The 21,891-nt window shown below is 48.3% G+C and overlaps 1 protein-coding gene across 2 annotated transcripts in view; it reads right to left on the bottom strand.

Moving 5' to 3' along the window:
* Nucleotides 1-19,694, bottom strand: part of CUX2 (cut like homeobox 2) — a 62,908-nt gene extending 43,214 nt beyond the window's left edge. For both annotated transcript variants that reach the window (XM_039362610.1, XM_039362611.1), the window contains exon 1: nt 19,510-19,694. In XM_039362610.1, coding sequence (XP_039218544.1) covers nt 19,510-19,572 — 63 coding nt within the window. In that variant the 5' untranslated portion in view covers nt 19,573-19,694. The remainder of the gene's footprint in view (nt 1-19,509) is intronic.
* Between the last annotated feature and the right edge of the window lie 2,197 nt (nt 19,695-21,891).

Here is a 21,891-nt window from a genome sequence, read left to right as displayed (position 1 = left end):
CATTAATTATCTCCAGCTTTCCATAACAAGCCGGGCTGGGGGTGGGCAAGGAGGGGGGAGCACTCTGACCCCTCTCGCATGTCAGCGGCGCAAGGAGTTTGAAAAGCAAAATGCCTTTTATTCTTTGCAGCCGCAGAGCAGAATTGCCTTTGATCTACCTCTTAATTCGCCCCCCCCACTTTATTGGGGGCAAACCATGTCATTGCTTTTATTATTCATGCTTTTTTTCTGCCTTTCCTGCCAGACCCAGCCTGGAAGGGGAGAAAGTGACAGAAAGTGGGAGCAGAGGGAAAGGGCTGTGGGGGAAGCTAAGCACCCCTTTTTACTTTTTTTTTCTATGGGGGGGGAGGGTGTTGTCTCTGAAGGTTCTGCAGAATATATATATATTCTACAGAATGTATTTTCCAAAGCACCAGAAGGCAAGACAAGAAACAATGGTTGGAAACTAATCAAGGAGAGAAGCAACCTGGAAGTAAGGAGAAACTTCCTAATAGTAGCTAATTAATGAATGAATGAATTAGTGGAACTCCTTGCCACCAGAAGTTGTGGCTGCTCCATCACTGGAGGGTTTTCAGAAGAGACTGAACAGCCACATGTCTCAAATTGTACAAAGTCTCCTGCTTGAGCAGCGGTTGGACTAGAAGACCTCCAAAGTCCCTTCCAGCTCTGTTTTGATTGATTGATTGATTGATTGATTAATTGATTGATTGATTGATTGAATACCGTACTTCTATGGATGAGTCTAATTCCTCCAGGGTCACCCCTTCCTTTCTATTTAACATTTCAAACTTTTGTGGCGCCTCCGTCCCCAAGCTGCCTTGCTCCTATTTCTTTCTCTTCTCCTTAAATAAATATCTTAATGAGAAACGTAAAGATCTGCATGGATCTTTGCCCTGCAAGAAGTAAACCACTTCTTGAAAAAGAAAAGGGCGCGTGTGTTTGTATGCTAAAGGAATACAACAACAAGTTGAAAAGATTTCTTTAATTTTAAATTAGAGTTCAGGATTAAAGGCATCGGGGCCTCCGCTCCTTATGGTGGGAGGCTTTTTAAAAGTCCCCAGAGTTAGCCTGTAATCTTCTTTTGGATGGCTAAAATTAGAATTTAAATATGCCCACACAGACACACACTTCAGGACTAAACTCTAACCTCAAAGTTTACATGCAGTTGGGACTTTTTCTGCCTTTACCCCATTACAAAAGCATCCTTCAGCTTTACGGAAACGATGCACAGTATGAATGAGTGGTAAACTCCTGGTTTTGTTGAATTTATTCTGAACACAGGCTGGGATGTCTGCAGTCATTCTGAACATGAAACCCCCATCAGTTCCTTACTGAAAAGATTTTGGTTAGCCTGACTTCTCAGTGTGTCCTCCTTCATAACCAGTCCTCTGGGCAGCTAGAACATTGTCGCTTCCTTCCTCTGTGGTGCATTGACGGATGATTTACTGCCTAATTAGGAATTCTTTCAATACAGTGATTTAAAGGATAACAATATCAGAATCAGTGAAACCAAAATCAGCAGAACGGCTTCCCTCCAGAAGTTGTGGGTGCTCCATCACTGGAGGTTTCTAAGAAGAGACTGTCCAGAATGGTACAAGCAGGGGGTTGGACTAAAAGACCTCCAAGGTCCCTTCAAATTCTATTTATTCTATGTTCTAACATTAATGTCCACTTTTGGAAGATGTACCGGTAGTTGCAACCAGTCAGGGACCACGTAGGTTGATTCTAATCATCAGCAGTCCTTTCTGCTCTCCCTTCAAATGGGCAATTCTTTCAGCCTCTCCTCTCAAGGCCGGCCCCCCTTTTAGAGAAAGAGAGCGTTTTGGCTCATCAAATATTTTCTTTTGTTGAAGGGAAATAAAAAGGGAAAAGGGGATTCTAATTCAGAGCTGAATAGGGAGGAGCAAATTCAGAGCATGGGTGATTAGCACATGACTCCTTAATTGCCTGGGATTAAGTCACCCAGAAATTATACCTCTGGTTACTATTTTTAATAGTAACAAAACAGCTGCTAATTAGGCAGCAAACAGACAACTAAAGAGACAAGGGAATAGGAAGAGGTTGGGGAAATAGTTGGCTTTGATACTGCTCGTTCTGTACCTAAAGTTAATCCCAAATCAAGTAAGAGGCACACTTGAAAATATTCTGCATTTCTCAGCAGCAGCAGCAGTGAAGATTTGGTGCCAGGATGGGGGAAGGTGCTTTGAACTCATGCTGGCCTAGATGCCACCCAGGGTTACTATTATGGGCTGTTTTCTTGGAGGTTTTGCATAATCTGAGATGTCATACACACACCCTCTCTTTTCAGCTCAAATTCAGTGGGCCCAGGATGACCAAAATTCTATATTTTAACCAGTGCAAAAGAATAGTGCTCATTTTTATTTAATTAAACTGTTGTACCACCTCTGCCACCACAGGCCAGAAACTCCCCCTATAAAAAAATGCCATCTTCCAATACATTTTTTTTTAAAAAAGGAAGTTCATAGCTATCTCGGATGATGAATGCTCGCAGATTTGCAACTATTGTTCATGCAAGTACTATATTAGATATAAATCAATACCGTAAAGAACAATTTGCTAAAAATACCCACACCCAGTTTACTTTCAGATTATATTAATAACTCTTTGAACCTTATAGCCTGTAACCAAAGTCCTTTGGACAGAATAAACCCAACCAATACCGAACTCAGATTAATTAAATATGAAAGAGAGTTAAGGGTGAAAATACGCCCATTTGGAAGCCAGCCTGCCCAGATCCTCGGGTCTCACTTCCCAAGTATGCCAGCTTGCCCAGAAAACCCTGATACGCAAAACTGTGCTGTTGCCCACTAAGTCACCACAGTGTTTTTCACGCATTACACAGCAGCAAACCCAGCTTTATAGCTAGGTTTGCAAACAAACGCATTTCATCCATGCTTTATTTTTTTTAATGTGCACTTAAACCTTCTTCCCTATGAATTTCTCCTAACACTGACCGTCTCCTCCAAAAATGCGTCACCAGAGATCTTGCACCAATAGTCACAAATCATTGTAACGTTAAGGGGAAGCATTTGCAAACTGGAACACAACAACACTCATTCTTCACTGACAACACTCACTCTTCACTGAAGGAAAGACCCACAGTGTCAAGTACATCAGTGGGTTCCAAGGAGGATCCCTTTCACATCAGGCAATCCCTCAATGTAAGGATTACATCAAACCCAATGGGAAACTATCAGATCAAAATCTGGGCTACCATATCAGCTTTTCGGGGGTCTTTCTCTGCAGCTGTTATTCCTCCCTAGATAACAGACCAGGGGACACTAGTTGGGGATAGCTGTTTCTGAAAGAATCTCCTGCTGTAAGTATGCAACTCAAACTTAAAAAACAACACGCCGAACGGTGCCATTAAAGCAGGAGCCATTGATTTCTGCACAGCACTGGTTCGACTCATTAATTCTAGAAACTCCTGCACACAGATTCCTGCGTAGCTTCCTAATTGCAAGGTGGAGCAAACTTAGAGATCCTCCATCCTGAAATTCCCCCTCACAGCCAAGCGAGAAGTGCCATTGCATGCAACCGGTTGATGGGCAAGAACTTTAAACTCCTTATTTTTATCCTGGGTTCGGCCCCCAAAAATCTAAAATCTTAGCTACGTCACTTGCAAAGAGGAACCAACAGAGTCCGATTAACTGCCACTGCACCACCTTATTTTATTTCTCAAATGAAAGCAATTTATCCACAATTTTATGATGGTCCGTGTCCACTTAATTAGTGGGTTAATACATTATACACATTTGTGTGTGTGGAGGTCTCATTTGAGGGCAAAGAAAATGCCCGCCCTTTACGCTGGCAAACAGGGCAACTCTCCGTGCTACACAGTTTCTGCAGCCTTCCCCAATACAATGAGCGAAAATCACGGTCTGCACCGAAGACCAGGTGGCTTCAATTGTCCTGATGGAATTCTGATCAGTTTAGCAAGAGCCAATGCTCCTTTCCCCACTGCAGCCCGGTTTGATAGATTGTGATGTGAGCAACAATCACAGGCCAGGACAGGGAGTGGGAAGAAAATCATTTTGCTTTTCAGCAAAGACTAATAAACAATGACAACACCAAGTCTGTTCTCATTAAGGTTGCTGAAAGGCGTCATTGCCACATGCAAGGTGAAATGGCTCAGAGGGGGCTCCAAGTCAAAACATTAAACACCGGCTTTTATGCCGATAGAAGAGAATATTTGTAGCTCAGGGTTGAACGGTGGGGTCCTCTCTGCGCTTGGCTGTCTGCTTGCAGATCTTTCATTGCCCAACGAGATGACATCCTCAGAGCAGAACACATTCCCTCCAGTGGTCAACATTTAGATAAGCAGGGATTAACCCCAGACAAACAAGGCCCCAGTCAAGGAGACACCAAGGGCAAAACCACCACCACTACCAATACTGACAGGGCAAAATACTGTATATAAACAGGGAGAGAACCTCACACCCAGCAGCACCGGTGATGTTACCTAGTTAGGTAATGAAACATCTGCAAGCAAACAATTAGGGACGGAGTTTAAGACAATACAGTACTCTCCAGTCTCAGGAAGATGGAGCAGCCCAGGGGTGAATACTCTGATTGCCTTAATCCACCCGTTTCTGCCAGTGCAAGACACCGATGGAAAGCTACATCCCTGCTAAATAGAACCACAATAGAGGGCATACAAAATCCTGCCACTAGCAACTTAGCCAGATGTTATTTGGAAAGAGAAACAGTAGATTCTTGCTTCAGCCAAGGGGAAAGCCCCCAAAGCTGTGCCCTTCAGACACAGATGCCAACACAGGACCCAGCCTGGCTCCACTTGCCCATGTGGCACCAAGAGCGAGGCTTTGGCATCCGGCAGCAAAGAGATTAAAGCTGGTATCAGATTCTCTCCGGCTTGCCAGGGCTGTAGATGATGATTTATTAGGTTTGATTTCATGTCCTTTAAACCTATAATGTGTCAAATAAAGTGAAGTGGGCTTACGGTGGCAGATCCATTTCACTGGGGCCCTGTTAATCCACCACTTTTCCTTCCAGCCAGCCTCCACTGTCACCCCAGCCATGATGTCCCCCAAAATCACATGACCATTATTAACATGTCTCTCCCCCCCTCCCGAATTTGGTGAAGTCATCTAGAATGAAAAAAAAGGGGAAGTACATCTTGTGAGCCGGTACAGATCAATAACCTATCGAGGTTCTGTTTAGGAGCCAGAAAGGCCGTGGAGCATCAGGGCATGGTCTGCGGGCCCATCTCTGCCTCCTTCCTCTTAACACCCTCTTGGGGGTCTTGGCATCATTTGTGCCCACCTACCAGCCCCTCCCTCCTTCCGATGGCAGCTGGCTGTAATATGGCTGGCATTCCTCCTGACAACAGTCTCCACATCATGAGTTCAAACTTTTAATTATGTTTCATTATCATTCCTGATGGCTGTCAATCAGCCCTTGACAAATGGGGAGGGGAGGAGGTAAGCTGTCAAGCAGGATTAAAGCAGGCTTTCAAGATGGGGGAGAAAGACAATAGGATGCCTCCAGAATGGTTAAGTCCTAATCGCTTCCCCAAAATACTTTTTGTTTAATAAATAGTTTGGGTTCGTATCAGAAACAGGCTTTCTTCCAATCTGATGGAGGCAGCAACTTTGGCAGCCTCTCCAGGTAACAATCTGCAGGCAGATCCTTCCAGATTGCACCCTGGAATCCTTGACAGAAGTTCTCAGCTTTCCACAAGGATTCCCGGTTGGCTGTTTACACCCAAGAAGGCGCAAAATCAGCAGGAGAAATTCTGTCACTCTGACCCCTCCCCAGCTCTTCTTCCTGTGCAAATTTTCTCTTTCCCTTCTTTATTCCAAAAGCAAAAATCAATAATGATTGTGCTTTTTCAGTACAAATATTAATGCCATAACAGAAGCTAAGTACTAGTGGGGGAGTGGAGCAGGAGGGGGGAGGAAGGAGAAAGAAGAGGGGGAGTAAAAGAAGGAGGAGGAGGAGGAGGAGGGAAAAAATTGCACAGAAAGAGTGATATCTTTTACCCCCTTTCCCTTCAAAATCCACTTTCTTGTTAACTATTCAGTTCTTTGCACATAGGCTTTTAACCCAGGGGAGCTTCCCTTACAGAGGATTGCCTATCTTGGTGAAGCCCAACAGGGCTTCCTAAAAGATCATCATCATCATCATCATCATCATCATCATCATCATCATCATCATCATCATCGTTAGAACAAAATCACCTTTAAACCAATCACCTCCCCCCCCCTTTCCACTTGCACTGCTGCCCCTCGCAGCTCTGGAGCAGTAAAAGTGCCAGAGATGATATAACATGCATATTTAACCTTCCAGAGTCACGAATGTTTTTAATCATGAGCATGCAAAACCACCCACCCTCCCTCCGGTCCACGGAAAAACCTCTTTCCACAGAACTGGTCCCTGGAGTCCCAAAGGTTGGGGACCTCTGTAAATCTAGTCCATCCGTCCTGACTGATTGTCCCTTTGGCCCCAAAGGACCCAATTCACCCTCCCTGGAAGCCCTGCCAGGTTAGCCAAGCGCCCTTCTTGGACCCTCTCTCTCTCCCCCCCTCTCTTCCCCATAAATACGCAGAGTTCATCCATTAATCAGCATTTCCCCACCGGCAAGTCAATAAGGACAGATAACGGCCTCCAACATTTAGCTGGTGCTCTTATCTCTTAAGCAGGACCCATGGATTTTCCAACCGATGGATCAAACACCGGGGAGCTGGGCGAGAGCGGGGAGGGGGGGAGTTGTTTGTTTGTTTTGTTTTTAAAGACGCAACATCGATTTTATTCAGTAGGGCAAGATTCCGCCCTGGCCACGTGTGTGTTTTGCGTCCGATGATGAAGAAACAACAAATAATCCGTTAAATAATCGGCCATCTTCCCCACGCCCTCCACTGTCCCCCCCTCCCCGGCCTTCGGTACAACGCTGCGCTCTTATTGAGTGGGTCAGATGTTCTGCTGATTAAAAATTGATCCATTTCAAAATCTAATCAAGAGAATAGGATTCTTTCATATGTTATCAAGGGGGCTGCTGACAACCACTGAAAGCAAAATAAAAAATAAATAAAAAATAAAAAGCCCATACAAGATCCACACGGACCCAAAAAAGGGGGGCAGCACCCCAATCACCCCATTATTAACTCCTGGACTTCAGTGACCCGGTTCAGCCGGAGATTGACAAGTGGAAATTATGCACCAGCTGAGAACAGGCGCCTTGAGTGCAGCCTTTGCAGGCTAAAACCAGAATCTCAGATGCCTTCGCCCCTCAGAGAATCTGGTACATGATGTGTTACCAGCCTCAGCTCGGCCCACATGGAGCAATATTGCCCAACCTTAGCAAGTTTAAGATGTGTGTACTTCAACTCCCAGAATCCCCCAGCCAGACATGATTGGAAAACACAGGCCTCGGGGCTCCAAAACCCAAGCTCACCTTCTACTTTGGCTCTCAGCTCAGCGCCCAAATAAAACGAGTTAAAAAAAAGGTCAGGGACAGCATCCAAACTTACCCACTTGCGCAACTCTGTGTAAAGCCAAAAGCTCCTGGTGCTTTTTTGGAAGCCGCACAGCCCTGGTTGACCCCCATCTTCCCCCTAGAAGCCCTCGCAACTTCTTAGTCTGGCCTATGAGCCCTTAGGCTTCCTGGGGTCTCCATTCAGAGGTGAGAGGATCTGCTTAGCCCTTTCGGGGATCAGCCAATTGCTGCCTGCGCCTCCAGATAAGAGGAAATCCGAGATCTCAAACCAGAAGCAAATACAAATTAGGTTGGATGGGAACTGAAATAGAGTCTGAACTGGGTTGGAACAGAGCAGAATTATTATTTTTTTCAGTCCCAAAATGATGCCCTCAGTTCTTCTAAGCAAGCATCCATCCTTAGTTCTCTTATCTCCATCCATCTCTCCCACCTCCCCAATTTGATTCATTTCAACAACCTCTTTGAGAAAAGGAAGGCTAGCTTCTTACGGTTGCTAAAACACCAGGAGTCAGAAAGTCTGGCTGATTTAATGCAGAACGCCCAGAAATCTATCAATATCCATCCAATATTCCTTCATTTAGAGTCTGGCGGTTCTTCTCCTTTCCGCTGCCCACCCCACCCCTCCTGCCTTCCCATACCAGCACCCCAACACTTGCCAGCTCCTTTGTAGAAACGGTTGGGCTGCAAATACAGCAAGATGTGCCAGCCACACTCTTTTGCGGGGAGCTCCAGGTTTATTCCTTTCCGTGGAGACAGCCCAGCAGTTCATCCAGGCAAACCAGTCTGGGGAAAAGATGCCCGCCTCATGCCCGCCTCGAGCTTCCACAACCAGAAGACTCTGCTTCAAAGACTGGGGTCAGAGTTCAGCTGGAGGCCTGAAGTGGCGAGAGCAAGGGACCCCAGCATTGCTCCCTTTGGTGAGAACCAAGTCAAATCTTTGGGCCTAAATGCTGCCTTGGAACTGCGCTATCCCGGAGGCCTTCTTTCGTCTTGTCCACTGGAAAGGGAAGAAGGCCAAAGCATGGATTCTAAGTTCCTATCTTTGACCCCAAAGTAATGCTGAGCAGTCTGCTCTCTTTCATAAAAGATCTGAGGTACAAATTGGAAAGCCTGGCTCGCTAAACCCCCCACCATGGGTGGCCTCTTGAGCTGCAAAGAGCAAGGAGCAAGCAAACAAAGGACATTCCTTTACATTAAAGCAAACCCTGGTTTGGTTAGTAGGTCTCCACGAGGCCTGTGCAAAACCTCCCGCTTTTGATGCAAGTCAGGTGCAAAAGGCCCTCCTCCCAGTCTCCTTTCTGCTTGCATAGAGAGCGCTATCATTAGACACTCTCTTTTGAAGCACAACGTCTGTAGCCTCCTGGAGAGGAGCAAGTTCATTACCCAGAAAGCAGTCAGCAAGTCTACCCATTCCAGCACCCCGGTTCCCTTTGCGTCATTCTTCGGCTCCCTGACAAAGGCCTGATCTCTTTTCCCCTAGAACAGGGGTAGGCAACCTTGGCTCTTATATGACTCATGGACTTCATAGCTCCATAGCTGGCTCAGGAATTCTGGGAGTTGAAGTCATAAAAGAGCCAAGGTTGCCTACCCCTGCCCTAGAAGAGCAGAGATGGAAATAAAATTTAAAAGGCATGGGGACCCCGACAATGCCAAAAGTGAAAATAAACTTTCTGATAGTCTTTGCATTGTTAATCTAAGGCAGGGCTTCTCAATCTTGCGGACTTCAACTCCAGAATGATATCCGCCAAGAAAGAATAAATGTAGATTAGGGCCACTTTCATGCCTGTTTAGACGAAGGCAGCTCTGCGGGAGAACCCAGCTTTTGTAACGGAGCAGATCTGAAAGTATGACTGTTGTTATTTCCCCTTTCTAATCTATGGACTTCAGACCAGCCTTGATGTGCCTGGCTTGCTAGCAGTCCTCCATCCAGCTTTATACTGAGCTATCCATGGTCCTGACCAGCCACTTCCTTGTGGGGAGACACATTTCTAAAAATAAATACTCCAACACACCACTGTCTGTATAGAACAAAGGAGCTGAATATTATGTCAGGCCCCACATGCAACACTACTTAAAAACCTGGTTATGCTAGTCATAATTAAGGGCAGCGAGTTCTGTTTGGAAGCCATTTAACATTTCAGTTTTGTTCTTTTTCCAGTTAGGGTGGTCACATTTTCAGAACCCTTCACAGATGGCAAAGAAAGTCAGCTTAATAGAAACCCACAATCCCAGTCCGTATTCCTTCTAGACACTCACCCATCCCCATAACCCGGTCTGCTTGATGGAATCTGTTGAACAGACTTTCTTTTATTCCCCCAACAGCCAACAAAATCTTCCCACTATTGGGGAAATAAAAGAAATTAATCAATTCATTGCAATTAATTCAGGAAAGGCCATAAAACACAACCACGTAGAACTTTGACACCATGAAAAAAAAAGGTGTCTGGGATGAACCATCTCCAAAAGAACAATAAATGTCTACATAAATAGAACTTTCTAGCCTGTAGCTCAGAGTTTTTTCAGCCTTAGGCCGTTCAGTCATATGGACAAATACATAAATAAATCTGCAGCTCTTCTTTATTTTCACACCTGATATATGCATTGATGCCCTTCAAAACAAGCCTACACTCACACAACTGGGTTGCGTATACAAAACCAAGCGGAGACTTAAACAAGCTCTGCTTTCACTGCCCAGCTTGGCTATTCTGCATGGACTGGATGGACTTTGGGGGGAAACTGCTCGACCTGCCAATTTGACAGTTTAATATTGTCCCTAATAAATGTCAACGACCCATTTTTCCTGTCACTGTCTAATGAAAATATCACACCAATTTGGATGCTGAAGAACAGGGTGGGTTTTTGCTCCTGGATGAAAATCAGATATGCTTATATGATAGTGTGAGATGACAAGGAAGACAGCCCTAACTCGATCGAGGGACAAGAACAGCGTCTGAGAAGGAAATTACTGCTAAGCTGGGGGACACAGGCAGGCACAGCCAAGAAAACTTTCTTCGGTGTTACTACGCTGAAGGTTCGCAGTTTCTGAAAAAAAATCTAAGTAACTATGCATCCGTGCAAAAGTTAGCCTGAATTTTAATCCTTAATACTTTTTGAAATGTAGGGAACAGTTGGGATGGCTTTGTTGTGGGTCATGTATGATGGCACTCGGTCACCAAAGATACCAAGCCGGCCTCTAGGCCAACCCTTTCATGCTGATTTCTGAGAAGTTTAACTACAGCTCAGCACACATTCAAAAATCGACACAGAAGCTTGTGAAGAAGGTGTCAGCCTGCCCAGGCCAAGAGAGAGAGAGAGGGATTTCAAGAATGCTGCTGAGGGCTCTTCTTTAACTGATCTCCAGAGGAGAAGCAAATGGGGGCCACTTGTTGGAAAACTGAGTCTGATGGGTGCCATCAGCTGTCAAAACTCCCTGGGTGACTCTAGGACAGCCTACTCAACTCCCAGGTGTGTTGTGGAGCAAAAACAGAGAAAGCATCTTGTACACCAGGAATGTCCAACCTTGGAATTTTATGACTTGTGGACTTCAGCTCCAGAATTCCCCAGCCAGCATAGCACAGCTGGCTGGGGAATTCTGGGAGCTGAAATCCACAGGTCTTCAAGTGGCCAAGGTTGGACACTCCTCTTGTAGACTGCCTTAAAGTCCCAAACGAAAGACAGGAAATAACATCAATATTTATATACTAATTGTGGGCTGCCCAGATTGTTGGTTCGGAGATGGGCAGCCATGAAAAATTTGAAAGAAAAATACGTTAAATGATCTTTTAAAACTGCCAGTCTCGATGATCTGAAATAAAGCTTTGCTGCCTGTCTGACACCGTGGAGCAGGAAGCTGTTCCTAGAATAGCAGCCTTCTCCCATGTCTGCTGCTTTCCAGATGCATTGGGGACTACAATTCCCAGGATTCCTAGGAACATTGGCGATGGAATTCTGGGAGTTGGTTGCCTAACATATCTAGAGGTTGGGGAAGGATTCCACAGAGGCTGTAGTAAAAATGATGAATTCCAGTCTTGCCTGATCCACAAATTTCCTTCCTTACTTCTCCACCTCTCCAAACGATACTTGAAGAAAAGGCAAGTTATCCACAACCACACACACAGAGACCCACAATTTAGAGGGGGGGGAAAAAAAATCACATACCATTTAAAGCCTCTCCTCGAAGGCTTTGCTAATCAAACAGCCAAATCTTTCATAAGCAACCAATCCCGGGTGAGCAATTAAATATTTCCCCTTTTAAAACACTGCTGCAGCATCGGGATGGCCTGTGCTGCCCCCCCATCCTTCTCCACCACCACCACCACCACCGCTGAAAAAACTTTGCAAAATTCACTTGATAAATTAATTGGGGGAGGGAAAAGAAGATGGTGTTTTTTTAAGAACTTTGTTCTTTCTTTTTTTAATTACAGAATCCACAATGCCTGAATAATGTTTAATAAGAACTATGCAAAATTCCTAACAGCATTACAACACCACACAAAAGAATTAACCTGCTTACTGTGAAAAGCTGCATATTTAATTAAGAACAGAGAGTTCAAAACTACCCAGAGACATCCAAAGTACTTTTGCCGGAGGAGGCAAATTACATGCTTCCAGGCTGCTAACAGCATTCTGGCACACGGCCCTCCCCCGATAGACCCCATTAAGTGACAGCGGACGGGAGACATCAGCTGCCTTTCAACAGGCAAGCAGGAAAGGGGGCTCACGCGGAGGGTAGCTGGGAAAGGGGGGAGGGAAACAGCCCCCTTGTTGATAGGAGCAATAATTAAAGAATAATGTTAATTAACTGCTTTTTATAGGAATAAAAAGTACGGCGGCAGGGGAAATGGCGCCAGCCGCTGTGTGCTGCCAAGGAAAATGGCAAGCCCCCCCCCCTTGGTAAAAGCAGCCCCCCTGAACCTGCCCTGTAAAACACAGCGCAGGTTTTGCTAATCAGTTATTTACTGCGGAAGGATCACAAGAGAAGAAATCTAATTATTGGGGGAGGAAGAGGAGGAGGAGGAGGAAGAAGAAGAGCATTGTCTCCCTCTTTGCAGCAATAAGAGACCATGCTTTGACTTCATCAAGGGCCAGGCTCCCAGTAGGTCAGTTGGAGGTGATTTGGGGAGGGGGCAGCAATCAGAAGGAATGTTCACCTAGGACCTAGGTGGTGGGTGAGCCAAGGGCTGTGAAGCAGAAGGCTCTAAGCACAAGTTGTATTTTAACACCGGTTCTGGTTTTGCGCTGCCGTTGTATGGCTCAGGGATATCTGCCTGCTCTGTTTTTCGCTCTGGATAACCAAAGCTAAATGGCCTCAGTTGGCCTTATCTGTGCAATGGACTCATGCACAGAAAGAGAGAAGCCCTCCCCCCAGGGCACAGCTTGCCTAACTGGGGGCTGGAAGTAGAAAGCTTCAAGTCACTCGGCTTCCTCCCAACCCAAAGCAGGAACTATGGTCCCTGCGTTGAGGAATGGGGCACTCGAGCGGATAAAAGAAAGTTCAGGAAGAAAAAAAAAAGTCCCTTTAAGAGCAACGTGTGCCTTTTCCCAAGCAATAAGCCTACTTATCGCTTTTTTAAGACAGTCTTTCTCAATTGCTGGCTGGGGAATTCTGGGAGTTGAAGTCCACCCATCCTCAAGTGGCCAGGCTTGAGAAAGACTGCATTAGGGTAATATTTACGCAGGCGACCGCTCGGCTATTTACTTTTTTTAAGGAATCGGTGTCACAGAAGTGCTGGCAAGCCCCCCCCCCCGCCGTGTCTGGCAATTAATATTAAAGCAGCCCCTGCATTTGCTGTGAGTCAGTTAAACTGCAGCGAAATCGATACGCCAGATTCCTCTTGGTGCTTTGGGGAAATCATTAAATGTTACACCAAACGAGTAAAAACACACAGACAACAAAACCCAATAATTATCCAGCGAAGCAGTATTCAAAACGGTACAGCTTTGTCAACTAAGAAACAAAGAAATGATTATTTAGCTGGGCTCTTTGGCGCAAACACAGAATGCGGTACAGAAAATCTTCTAGCTGAGATATTGGGGGGGGACTTCGTACTGTAGCAAAAAATATATAATAATTTCACTGAAAAGACTTAAGCCAACTTTGGGTTGACGTACCCTCTTTCGGCGAGCTCTTTTCACAGCCTACCTTTTATCAGCCTTGAGGGCTAGCAACTTGAGGATTTCAGCACCAACAGAAAGGAGTGAGTTGAAAGGTTCAGAATGAAATTCTTCACTCAGAATCATACACATGTACATATACATGTAAGAATTCCATTGGTATGATTTAAGCAAACTTTGGGTTGCGGGATCATATTTCTGGAAGTTTTCACAGCCTGCTCTTTATCAGCCTTGAGGACTAGCAACTTGACTGTTTCAATGTTAAGAAAAACGAGCAGGTTGAAATGTTCAGCACAAAACAAAATCCTGCACTGATATATTCTGCGAGTGTGCAGACTACAGAATGCTTTGTAATATCCAGGAAAGGAAAAAAAAATAGAATATGAGTGTTGGTGACAAAAAAGAGAAATAGATTTGATTGGCATATAGTCACAAATCTCTGCTGAAGAAGACAAGCATTCTCTTACCTTAGATTCATTTTGCAACAAGTAACCATCCGAGGAGCACAACAGCCATGGATAAAACAAATATCATGTTTGTTTGCAACCAACAAGAAGGGGAGGGGAAACAGTTTAAAAAACAAAATAAGGACGAAAGTAACCCATCAGGAGAATTTCCTGGGAGATTAACAGCTAAATGCTATGGAAAAGCATTGCTCTGACTAAAAGTTTCATCCTTCTCCACACAAAGTCAGCCCTCCAAAAGCCGAGGAGTTTGTTTAAATATCTCTAAGACCTCAATCACCAGGTCTGTTTTAAAAATAATTTACTATGATTAGCAAGCCTTCCCTTTAAGAAGCAGCTCTGGAGCTCTCCATCCACCCCCCCTTTCTCTGCCAATGTTATGATTATAGATGAAAAACAGAGATCAGTCATGCAGTTTAATCAGTTAATACTTATTTTCAGCTCACTGCCTCCACCCACCCAAGGGATTCCTGGCAGCTAACAATATATTTAGTGTGAACAGCAAAAACGAAAGGAAAACAAAATAATAGCTGAAATTTATATAACTTCCCTGACACCATGCAAATTATTATTTTTGAAAAAGCACGTTATTTTGATATTCAAGTATAATTATTTCAGTTCAAAACTCCCACAGTTGTCCATGCACTAGACAAACATTCAGCTGGGTGAGGAAGGAATAAATAGGGGACTTTCTGATTTCCATGAAGGCCCATTTGCAACACGGGAAAGCAGGGCCTGTCCCTAAAACACCCCGTTGCAGAGGCCAAGGCTGGTGAAATAGGAGTGTGTCTAAGGAGAGGAAGCCCCCCGAAGTACACAGCTTCAAGGATTTTAGGGTCTCTTTGGATCAAATTTGCTTTAAGTTTGCTGTTTTAATCAACCTAGGCTTCCTGACAGATAGAACAATTAATCAATGGAACAGAAGTTGCCTCCAGAAGTTGTGGGTGCTCCATCACTGAAGGTTTTTAAGAAAAGACTGGACAGCCACTTGTCTGAAATGGTCTAGGGCAGTGGGCACCAAAGACCAGTTCTGTGGAGACAGGTTTTTCCACAGATCGGAGGGGATGTGGTTTCATGTGATGGACCTACACTTGTTTGCACGGCATGCTACGGACCGGTGTCGGTCCATAGATTGGGGGTTGGGGACACCTGGTATAGGATCTCCTGCCTTGGACTAGAAGACCTCCAAGGTCCCTTCCAGCTATATTCTAATTAAAATTGGAGAACATTAAGTCTGACTAAGGAGAATAGAAGTTCTGCTCAGCATTTTCAGAGAGGCCAAGTCTAGCTGATGATGTTGGGCCCAGCTTCTCCCAACCTCCTTTGATCACTTCAGCTAGACAAACTCACTCCCTTTCTTCCCCAGGCCACCCTACCCCAATCCCACCTCTGTGGTGCGCACACAATTAATTAATTGCTTTATTAATTAGGAGAATCACCCCTCTCCGGGCTGCGATTGGGGTCATCTGTTTCCAAAGAAAGAACACTCTGCACTAAAGATAAAACTCAGCATCTTTGCTAGCAGTCTTGTCTGACAGAATCTCAATTACGCAGACCGCAAAGAGGAAGAAGGAGCATCCAGGGGAAGGGACGGCGAGAAAAAGACGTTGGTTCCTCGGCTCCATGTCAATCGCTCCCAACCCCTAATGGAGGAAAGAAGTTTGGGGAGAAGGAAAGAGGGCAACCCTTCGGCAGCACCCCTTTCCCACAACGTATTGTTCCGGAATGCGTTTTCCTGTCCTCCTGCAGGGCCTAAACAGCTGGCACCCACGGTATTGCTCTATGTCAGTGTAAAGATGTTGCCAGCCAAGTCAGCACATTCAAGGGATATCGTGGGCCATCCTGGCTGAAGGACAACCAGCTGGATTTCCAGGTAACATCTCCCTCAAGTTCTGCTCCACCCTTGGGACTTAGAGAGCTGTTCAAACAGTTTTCTTGGCTTTTTCTGGGAGGTTCCCCCCCCAACTTCTCTGTCTAGCCATCAGCTCTTCTAAGAAGCAAACACGTCTGACCTTGTTTAGCTTCAGGATCAGCCAAGGTCAACCAAGCCCTGCCACAACCAAAGAGGACCCCAGCAAGCTCAACCAGACATCGCCACAACCCAGGATCAGGCTGTTCTTAAAGATCTCAGTGAGACTGTACCTTCTTGCTCCCATCCCTGTGTTTGAGACGAAGAGAGAGGAAGATATTTCTGATGTTTTCCTGCAAGTGCCTTTGGCTGGAAAAAGAGACTTCTGGAACTTTGGGGCAGGAATAGCTTGAAACCCACAGGGCAAGGAATGGAATTAACCTATTAGGATCTGGAAGATCAGCCTCCACATGCTGCAACATTTTGTTACAGTACTGTTACTTTTATAACAGTAGAAGACCAGCAAAGATCTCATTAAACTTTTGTTAGCCCTGCGCTCAAGATAAGCTTAGAAGGTAAAGTGCACTTATTCCCAAGTGACAGTGGAACACCAAAGTACTGAATTGCCCAAGGACCTGTAGAACAGACTCAGAAAATAAATCCTTCAGTCTCTCGATGGGATGTCTACAAAAAAATCTGTAATAGATTAACTCCGGCATAAGGAACGTCAAAACTCACTCCCTCACTCTTCATTTCAAGTTATGTTCCCCACCAGTTTCTCCAAGCTAATGGAATACAATCATTTAATCACTACTACTATTGAGAATCAAGAATGTTGACACTTGGTTAAACGGTAGCACATTATAATAAGTCAACCTGTCATGACATGTAATAGATGCCTCACCTAGCCGATACGTATGTAAAATTCATGCACTCTGGAATATCACGCAGAGATAATATTTTAATCAGCACCCCGCTTCCAAGCTGCGAAAAAGATGGGCTCAAACGCTCTCCAAACGCTCTCACCATTTGGAGTTGAGCTCCAACTATTCCAAAATCCAAAGGGTAAAACAACAATGTAAACATTGGGGGAGAGGGAAGAATGGAAAAGGCAGGTATCTCACCATGAAAGCTGAGGGGGAACCTGAATTAAGCAGAATCTCTCTGCAGAGAAGAGCTGTCTCTTGAAACTCCAGGAAAAGGGGGCTGCTCTTATTACCCCAGTGTGGTAAGTCCTTTGGCTCAGGAATCTCCAATTAAAACGGGTCAGAGGTCAAGCCAAGGAAAAGGCCCAAGGCCACAGAGACATTAGCTGCTGGTGAAACAATATTTAATTCTCAGACTATCTATTCCTGCCTAGAGGGAGAAGGGAAGGAAAGAGGAATCAGAGAACGGAGGAGTAAATACGCCAGAAAGTAATCAAATTGAGCTGTTGTCCTGCACACAGCCCCCCCCCAATTGCTTCAAGAGATTATCAGAAGATTATCAGAAGGGAATGTGACTCTAACAGGAAAAGGATCCTAATCTGTTCTGGGCTACTGACTGATTATGATGGAAACATACCTGCAGGGCACCTGGGAAAGAACTGTTCATGGCGAGACTGGGATGCTTCCTAAAAGCTGGTTGAGCCAGCTTGGGTTGAAAATACGGTCCCCAGCTGCCCCTCACTGACATTTCACTGACCCCCCAGCACAATACAAGCTTTGCAACCAGGGTGCCACAAACCTGTGTTGCTATACTGTCATTTTTTTTAATGGATACAGTTCCCCTTGCATTGAAAACACAACTGTTTTCCCCCAAACAGTCTGCTTTCTACTTGGAACTACAAAACCCGGCATCTCTGTGTAGTCAGGTTTTTTTAAAAAAATAACCCTTTGCCCCTTCCTTGTTGACAAAAGCAAAATAAACCACTGACAAACGTTCAAAATGTTGGATACACATTGCCAACCTTTAAAAAGACATATTTAAAAAAGCTAAGAGGAAGAAAAATGTGAAGTCATAAATCTGGTTGTGTGACTATCAGGAAACAGAGCAGGAAAGACTCCATTAGTAACGTTACCCTATTTAGATTGTTTCTTAAATGAAATATGCCCAGTGTCATCCCAGAGAGGAATTTTATCTATCCTCATTTCCGAGAACATGTGCTGTACAAATGCAGCCTGATCAAAGCGATCAGATTATCAGCTTGTTATTACGGGGACCTGCAATTTGTCAAGATTGTCTACCCTTGGCCAACATCCTCCGTATGCTTTCTTTAAAAGAAAAACTTTGTTAACGAATAATGTCTCTATTTTGGATCTTCCTAACAGAAGAACACGGTGGGAAATGCCTGGGACGAAATCAATCACACACAAGCCCTGAGGCCATCCGAAGACTGACAAAGGGCCAGCCAAGCCAACCCAACTGCCAGGAAGGCTCCCTTGCCCCAGGCCACCTCCGCAAAAGCCGAAGACCTGTACCCGACCTGGGACATCCTACGCAAGCCTCGGGGCCTCCTGCCAGTCCAGGCACCACAAGTAAAAGCCGGGAGAGGTCCTGCCAGTTTCAAAGTCCTCAGGAATCTGAAGGCTCTGCTCTTTGGTGCCAGAGGTGCGTCCTCTGAACGTGCAGGGGGGGGGGGGAGAGATCGAAGCAGATGCAACGGCTACTTTGGGGGAGAGCCTCAGCCTTGTGAAAACAGGTCAGCCCACCGAAGAGGGAAGTTGCTGGCTCTTCAGAAAAGAGCAGAAACGGGCAAGCGGGGTGCGGAGCCTCCAAGCCGCTGGCTGTGCACCTCGGCGGGGGCCTGTCCGGCTGGCCCTCCCGAAAGCCCGGAGGGAGGGAGAAGGGTCGGGGGGGGGAGGGAGGGTCTCGGGGTGCTCCGCTTCCCCCTCCCACCCGGCAGCCAAGCCCGCGAAGCTCAGGGGCAGCGCCGGTCGTTCCCCGTCCCCAGAAGGCGCCCCTAGACGCGGAGGCCCCGCAGGCGCTTCCCAAAGCCACGTCGGACCCTTCCGGGACCCCCACTTTTCCCCCCGGCCCCCCGAGAAGGCGCGGACCCCGGAGAGACGCGAAAGTTGCAGCCGCCGCCTGGATCCCCCGCCGCCGGCTCCGGGAGGGAAGCGGGGAAGCGGCGGCGGCGGCGGCGGCGACTCGCGCGACCCTTTCCGGCCGCTGCTCCCCCCCCCGGCCACCCCCGGGGCGCCGCCGAGGGCAAGCCCGGCGCCCCGGCCGGAGAGGCTGCCCCAACTCCGCGCCCGTCACCTGCGCCGCCCGGAGAAGTTGCGCGCCGGCGGGCGGGGCGCGGGGGCGCCGCGGGCTGGAGGCGGCCGAGCCGGGCGCGATCGGCGCGGGCGGCGGAGTCGGCTGGAGCCCGGGGCTGCCCGGCGGCGGCGCCTCCATCCAGCCGGCCGCGCTCGGGCTGCGGGGCGCGCGGTCCTCTCCGCCTCCCTCCCTCCCTCGCCCGCCGCGATCCGCCGGCGAACCGAACAAAGAGCGGCGGCGGCAACGGGCATCCCTCCCCGCTCCCTCCCTCGCTCCCTCCCTCCCGGGGGAAGGGGGAGGAGGAGGAGGGAGCCTCCCCTCCCCCGCCCGCCCCCGAGGACGCCCCCCCCGCCGCGGGCGCTCACCTGGAGCCGGCCGAGCTCGGGCTGCCGCCAAGGCTGGACCGTCGATCCCGCGTCGGCGGCCATCTTGCGGGAGGGCGGAGAGGCAGCCCCGGACCCCGGCCGCCCTGCTGCGCCGGCCCTGTGTGCGCCCGGGCGGCGGCGGCGGCGGCGGCGGGGCGCGGGAGCCGGCGGGGAGCGCAGCCCGCCTCCAGCCCTGCCCGGCCGCCCGCCCGCCTCGGCCGCCTGCTGCCTCCTCCAGGACGCTGGGCGAAGCGCCGCTGCCCTGCAACAGCCGCGCCCCCGCCCGGGCCGGCCGCGAAGCAGGCGGGGGCGGGAGGGCGAGGACGGGGCGGCCGGATTCCGTCGGCCAGGCGGGAAGGGGGCGCCTCGCCCCGCGCGCCCCTCCGGGAGCCGGGCGTTGCCGGGCGGGGACGTTGGAGGGGGCGCCGCTCGAGACCCTCTAAGCGGGCTTTCCGCCCCTGCTCGGGAGAGGAGCTGCCCCCCTCCTCCCGGCTTCGGGGGTCCCGCGGAAGAAGTTAGCCAGGGTGGCGCTGATTTGGGGCGGGGGGCGCAGAAAGCCAAACGCCAGGCCTCCTCGGGGCTTTTCACCTTCCAGGTGTGCAGAGAGTTGTCAAGAAGCGCCCGGGCGCACGGAGACACCCCCCTTTCCTCCAGGGGTGCGGAGGGTGCAGGGCCGGCTGGGCGATTCCGAGAGTTGAGCTCCACCCTGCTTAAAGCCGCCAAGGCTGAGAAAGGCTGCGCTAAGCCCGCCAAGCGGTTGACTCGCTAGACCTTTGCCAGATGTGCAAGCGCTGCCATTGGCTTACCACACTCAACCCTCTTCAGTCGATTCCGGGGTCTGGGGAAACCACGGTTAAGCAACCTGGCTTGGGACGAGGAGCCTAAAAGGACGAAGGTAGCCTGGGTTGGCCTAACCTAAAGCTTTGGGGCCGGGGCTCTCCTGAGCTCCGAGGGGTTGAGGATGGGGCCTGGGTGGCGTCCTCCTCCTCCTGCTCCTGATACCGCTGCTAATGCTGCTTCCTCTCCGGAAAGAGAGCCACACTGGACTCCGATCAAAGGATTCCCCCCGGGGGCTCTGTGAGACACATTATCTCAAGGAGCTTTAAAATTCCTTCCTCCGAGGATTATTAAATGATTTAAGTCTGTTTTGCTTTTTCGCATGCTCATGAATAATTGATGCTGTTGCTTGTTAACGTCCAAACCTATTAGGGCAGGTGATTTACTTTAGGCTCAGCTCACCTCCGCCAGGAGGTTCTCCTCTCCCCCCCCCCCGCCCCACATTCATAACTGGCGCTGATATTTTAACAGATTGGCCGGGGTGGGCAGGGAGGGAGGTGGGCGCCTTGGCAGAAAGCGCTCTCTGGTGGCAGCAGAGGAGCAACGCCGGGGGAATCCGTAAGTAAGAGGAAGTAGCCCAGGGACAAAGGAGATGATGGGGTCCACTCCACGGGGGCCCCGCCTGGGGGCACAGGCGTGCCGGGCAAAGGACGGGCAGATCTGAGTGTGCCACTGCTTAGCCTAGGAGGGCCTAAAGAAGCCGGGCGACTGTGGGGTCCCTGGTGCTCTCTGAGCTCGGTTGTTTTCGTGCAGACGTTTCATGACCCTACTAGATAACATCATCCGTGCTACTAGGTACTAGTGTAATCAGCAATTGTATTAATGATATTACCTGGTTTAGTCACGAAGATGGCCACTTGAAGATGGTGAACTTCAGCTCCCAGAATTCCCCAGCCAGCCACACTTGTTCAAATGGCTAAGAATGGCGACAACCGTTCCCGTATTGCCACTCCTTCTTATGCCTAGAGATCTCTTCCCCCCCCCCATCTTCCCTCATTCCCGAGAATGCTTTGGGAGGGGGCGAGAATTTCTTTGCAGGTCAGAAAGGAAGAAACAAAAGCTTCTCCCCTGTCTCTCTTGCAGGAGACGATCTCTGCTTTTGCACGCAAATGGAATCTAATCAGGCCTAGCTGTTAAATCAGGTCTACCTTCACCCCTCCACTGCTCCCCCGTGCACACACGGAGACCTAGAGAACCCCCAGGCTCTCACACAGCGGATCGGATCAGAAGATGGCAGCCAGGAGCCCAACGGGGTAATCAAAAAGCAGGGAGCTCTCTGTTCTGTACTTTGGGTTTGATTGGCAGGACGTTTGCAGCTGGCTCTGCTTGCCAAAGACGCCATTTCCTGGGGCTTGCTGTTTCAGGAGAACAACCGAGACTTGGGGAAGATTGCTAAGGAGCAGGCTCACCCCCAGCTCAGTGTGTCTGCTCCTTCTGCCCCCAAATACCTGAGGTATGTCTTGATGAATATTTACACCATGACTCCAGCACAACGTCCCTTTGGCGTTCTTCCTCCAATGTAAGACATGCCTTGCATTAGCAACT

Source organism: Crotalus tigris, unplaced genomic scaffold (assembly GCF_016545835.1).
Source record: "Crotalus tigris isolate CLP2741 ecotype Arizona unplaced genomic scaffold, ASM1654583v1 scf7180000019478.12717781048:2074007, whole genome shotgun sequence".
In the NCBI taxonomy this organism is placed as follows: Eukaryota; Metazoa; Chordata; class Lepidosauria; order Squamata; family Viperidae; genus Crotalus; species Crotalus tigris.
Note: the sequence above shows the minus strand (reverse complement) of the source record. Positions and strands in the feature narration are given on the sequence as shown.